At 36.3% G+C, this 5,512-nt stretch overlaps 1 protein-coding gene across 1 annotated transcript; it reads right to left on the bottom strand.

The window, feature by feature from the left end:
- Positions 1-246: 246 nt before the first annotated feature.
- LOC149134995 (uncharacterized) lies at positions 247-4,990 on the bottom strand. Its single transcript, XM_089353302.1, has 5 exons — positions 4,933-4,990; positions 4,748-4,839; positions 4,316-4,406; positions 3,265-3,353; positions 247-336 (listed from the first exon to the last, which is right to left on the bottom strand). Exons 1-4 carry the CDS (start codon positions 4,988-4,990, stop codon positions 3,286-3,288), a joined length of 309 nt encoding a protein of 102 aa, XP_089209428.1. The 3' UTR covers positions 247-336; positions 3,265-3,285.
- Positions 4,991-5,512: the final 522 nt, after the last annotated feature.

Below are 5,512 nucleotides of genomic sequence, written 5' to 3' on the forward strand. Positions count from 1 at the left end.
CATATATATATATATACAATCACAACCACACATGCATACGCGCACATAAAAATACGCTACAACGGTCTTCCGAAAAGTTTCGGCTTCAGATATTCAAGACATCAGTCGATTGCAATGGAATTATAACCGAAATCACGTCGCCGATCAGCGACCTTTTTAACGTTACAACCACTGATTTAAATATAATATGTATTAATTGTAGAAGTAATAGTAGTTGTAAATATATGAATACATACGCGCAGCTGTGCGGATCTGGACTTTTCAATGGGTAGTGCTTCAAGATTTGAGTGCATTGAGGCAAGTATCTATTTTCGCAGTCACTTCGTACTTCAAATCCTACAAATTTGATAATTTAGGATTAAGCCATAACATAAAGACAAAGTATTACATGATACACCATAAATCTAAGTATCTAATTCAAATATGTTTCAAAATTATCTGTCGTCATCCACAATATAGTGGTTGAGAAAGGCATTAACGTTATTAAACCCTGTGATGTTGTGCACAAAAAATTGTTGAGCTGCTAATGTAGTATTAACAGTAGAATAAAAATAAAATTAATAATTATTAAAAGATTGCACATTATCTTGATTTTGGTGTTACGTGTATTTGAAAATGTCGGTAATTCTAATGATAGTTTTAGGTCTTCTGTGAGTATTTATATTCTCTTATTAGTTTACAATGCTATGCAGATATATAACATAAACATTATGTTGTGGATGAATGGTGCATATCATGTTCTTTTTGATTATGTTTTCTTTGTGTAGGGTATTGCCTCTATACAAAATCGGTTTGGAAAAGAATTTTGTATGTAGGTGTTTATAACGCTATCATTCTCCTAATACTTTTCAAGAATATTCGAATTATGTTTTTAAATAAAAATTATTAACCAATCAATAGTAAAAAGTTTCAGTTCCCGAAGCTTGAACAGATTTCTCTTATAAACCCTATTTAATATTTAATTTCAAGGATAGCGTGATACAGTACATGTCATGTCAGACACTGTTTTTAAATCTTTCCCTCACAGAGCAGTCACTCAAAATATATACTTAATATGACAATGTTAGATTCAAAAGCGTACTAGAACATATATAGATGCTTATACATACATACATACATGGAGAAGAACTGGGATGAGATAACGTGTAGGGTGGCCACTCTCACACGGTAGTGGGCCGAGAGGAGGCTATCTCTAAAAGTTCGGGTTGAGGTGGCGAATGCGTACATCGCATCCGTTATCTACAACCGTCTGACCGTCGTGCCTTGATCCGATCCTACAATCACGAATCTGGAATGCATTGTCTTCCGCTTTCTGTGTAAGGGAAGCTTTCCGATGGTCAGGTGATCTATTTGCTGCCAACATCCGCTAAATGGTGGGCTGGGCATGCTGTGGTTGATGATGCGCGACATCTCCAGCATTTCATAGACGACGGTGAACAGGTGTGGTCGCCTTTTGTGAGACGCGTCTTCCTGCAGCTCGTCTTATTGACCGAACTGCAATCATGGATCAAACTGAGACCGAGGCTGGGTAAGTGGAACCGCGAGTGTCGCCATGCTTTCCAGCAGCTCTGCTGGGATCACACTTGTGCGACTTCAATTCCACGAAAGAGTTCTATAGAGTTTTAGTGGAGGGGAGGTGCAACGACGTTTTGGGGGAGACCCTGGGCGTCGCCGGGGAATACTTGACCCGCCTCTTCAGGAACACTTTCGGGCTAGGACTTTAGGACTTATGGACAATTTCCAGAATTCCCTGGCCTGGAAGTACTATCGGGAAGCATTGGCCATTCAAGATAAGCTCTACAACCACGTTTCAAGAAACCGAGATGCGGCCAGAGCGACGAAACCGTTCTGCCTGCACTCGTGCAATGTCCAACCATTTTAGACCTGTGAGACTATGTGGAATGGCTGCTGTCACGCGTGGGAGGAAATCAGTTGTCAGCCGAGTCTATCGTCAATATTGCCTCGCCACTTTCCTTTAACCGGGAAGGAAAGGCAGTTTTCATAGTATTGGTGACTATGATAAAAGAATGTTATGGAGGACTCGTTTGAAAGGTTTAGCGACAAACACTTTCCTCTCTGGCCAACCTCTCATCACTTGAAAGGGAAGGTGAGAATAGCGAGGGAGGTTTTCTTTAATGAAAATGTTAACAAAATGTAGGTGAATGTGGCAAAGATGGTACGCATGAATGATGGAAACACACTCAGCATGATCCTATAATACAAAGAGAGAAGGAATACTTTGCTTTCATGTTATGGTTTTGTTTTCGTTTCCGAGGTTACCGTGGCTCTTTTACGTAGGTTTTTCTTTGTACAGATAAACCTATTCAATGTTATATTCACTCCCCCTTTTGGGAACTCTAATTGTTAAAAACGACATTTTTGTTATTTCCTAGTGTACACGTCCCAAAATGTTTTTCGATCCCTTTTGATCGATTTTGAAAAAGAAAAATTCTAAATTGTATTGTATCCCTCTGTGTTGGGCTCTGCATGGCTAATAAAGAAATCTCTCTCTCTGTGTTTCTGTCTGTATGTCTGGCTGTCTATCTCTCTCCTAAAAAGGCTGAAAACACTGTTCCAAATCCTCATTGAATGTTTCCTATTTCGAACGGATAATGCCCGGCCGCTTCAATTAGGAACATTGCAAAACGATATAGCCAGCAAACTGAAGGTATACCCAACAAGCTAGCTATATTGGGAATTTACGGTACTCCATTTATGCATTTGTAATCTTTCTACTGCTGAAATCTGTTTTTATATATCCACTAGCCCCAGGTTTAACAAGAAAAAGTGGTCATGGAATTAGTGAGGTTATGAGTTGGGTCGTCACTGATGGAAGGTATTTCTTCCATTCATCTACCTGGGATACCTTAATATTGCAGTTACTTGTATCGTATTCTATAACGCAGGAACACTAACTATATCTGAATAATTTTACTGTCAGTAACATCAGTCTTACAGGCATGGTAGCACTCAGAATGAACTTGCAAAAATTAAGAACTGAGAAATATAACATCACAGAAGAAGAACAAACAGGCTTTAGTAAATTTAGAAGTGGTAGTGACCAGAAAACTTAGCACACACTATATGCAGCCGCTCTTATGACTCCATCAAGAAGTGAGAGTTGCATACTAACACTGTTACAGGCCAATATTTCTTTCCAAACATTTATTTATATTGATTGTAAACGTCACTTAACGAATGCTATTTCTGTTTGGAATTTACAGCGTTGGCACAGCCATTTAAACTATATTAAAAATATCGTACCTTCACACAAAGCGAGAGACGTCAAGTAGAAGTGATTTGTGCAGTTATGCTTCTTATGAATTGCACATGTTTCATATGTAAGCAAGCGACTGGGGTATACAAAAAGGGAACAATTATAAAATAACAAAAATGAAAACAAATATATTTGGCAATATTTTTGTTCATGGACGTAGTGTGATTCAATTGCATTAGAGGTAACAAACTATGTACCAGAGGGTCTAATATGCATATATTTTACAATCTGATTCCTAACCCAGTGGATCTCTGATAATGAAGTGTAAGATTTTTTAAAACATGTGAATTTCCAGGGGAAATTTGATTGAAAATTATGTTTTAATGCTAATTGTAAGAAAAAAAAACCCCAAAAGACAAAAAAAAAAACAAAACAAAACAAAGACAGTAAAACATACCTAATCATACTTTGAAACAATAAGAATAATACGTTTTTCAAGATGAACTAATATTATTATGAGTTGTTAAAGCATTTTAAAGCATATATTTAAAAGCTAACGCAAATAGTTAAAAAAAAATTCACTCCTAATTTTATATTTAAGGACTTGTGCTATAGTAGGAATTATCTATATAATTATTAAAATTCCAAGTGTTCTTTCAAGTTATATTGTCCTCGACGCACCTTATTCTTAGATTGATGCAGTTATCACTAATAAATTACTGTTTCTTATTGCATCTAGTGCACTCTAAGCAGGCATTTCTAGGTCTGCATCAATCCAACAATTGGCTTCAAAGTTTGGCACAAGACCGGCAATTTTGGGGGGAGAGGTAAGTCGATTATATCAACTCTAGTGTGCAACTGATAGTTATAGTTAATTGATCAATCCTGAAAGGATTAAATGCAAAGTCGACCTCCGCTGAATTTGAGCTCAGAATTTAGGGACGAACGAAATGCCGCTGAGTCTTTTGTCCGGCGTGGTAACGATTCTGCTTGCTCGCTGCCTTACCAATGTAACAAATAGTAATAGTTGATAGTACCACTGTATAAGTAAATATATTAACATGCAAATATTATGTATAATAATAATAGTATATCTACTTGCAAAGATTAATATCATCTTCACGTATGGGATACTGTTCTTCGGCTTCCGGACAATATACTTTGAATAAATCTGTGCAGCTGTCTTTCTCTGAAAGCATACAAATTTGATATATTATTTTTGTCATACTTAAAATTCTTAGGAATTGTAAATTTAAGGAAATATCTAATCACAAAACATAAATTAATCTATTCAAGTCTAGTCTTAATCAGTGTTATGAATTGTAAACTATGTTGCGTATTTTTATGACAAAGATACTTTCTGCATGAAAGTTTGTGATTTTGTGTTTGACAATTCGTTGAGATACCTCATGTAGAATTAAGGAAAAATCTTATTATAATACTGCTCATTTCCATATTTTAACCTAGTCCATTATTGTTCGCAGACACTATGTTTCTGTCAGCAATTCTAAATTATTAATATGATCTTACCAGGGCAATAAACTTTATAGGCGTTTTGAAAGGACTGGAAACAATGTTTGTCTGCGTATTTGTCAGCACATGTTTTAAAAACGACAAGGCGCCTGGATGAGGAAAATATGTCAGTAAACATTACTTCCAAATTAAAAATAGAAACAAAAGAAAACAAAAAACAAACAATCATAAATTTCACATACAATTTCGAATTTTCGGAGTGAAGATGTTCCAGTTTAAAATATTTAGCAATATAATCATTATTTATATTGTGCGATGTGTAACTATCCGTTCATACATCTGGTATTTACGAAATTATTCGTAGCTAGGAGCAGGAGTTATCACTTGGCAATCTGTTGCCTAGCCCTGCATTTGTGTACAAATGAGTTTAATAACTACTAAACGTGCGTTGAATTCAAAGTCGATTGCACGCTGGGCAAAATGCTTAGCAGCACTTGGTCCATCTTTACGTTCTGAGTTCAAATGTCTCCGAGGTCAACTTCACCTCTCACCTTTTCGGTGGTTGATAAAATAAAGCATCAGTTACTCACTGGGTTCGATGGTATCAGCTAGCCCACTTCCCCAAAATTTCAGGCATTGTGCCTGTAGTAAAAAAGACATTTAGTACCGAGCAGATGCAGTATACTATTGAGATACCGCATTCCAATGATATCGCTGTATTGCCTTAGTTTATTACTCTACGTCTGACATCAGTAATATACTAAAATATGCATCACATTACTTCATTTAAATCTGGTAGGTATTCTGTTAGCCTTTCTTTCA

The sequence above is a fragment of the Octopus bimaculoides genome, chromosome 6 (assembly GCF_046866305.1).
Source record: "Octopus bimaculoides isolate indiv1 chromosome 6, ASM4686630v1, whole genome shotgun sequence".
NCBI classification, from domain to species: domain Eukaryota; kingdom Metazoa; phylum Mollusca; class Cephalopoda; order Octopoda; family Octopodidae; genus Octopus; species Octopus bimaculoides.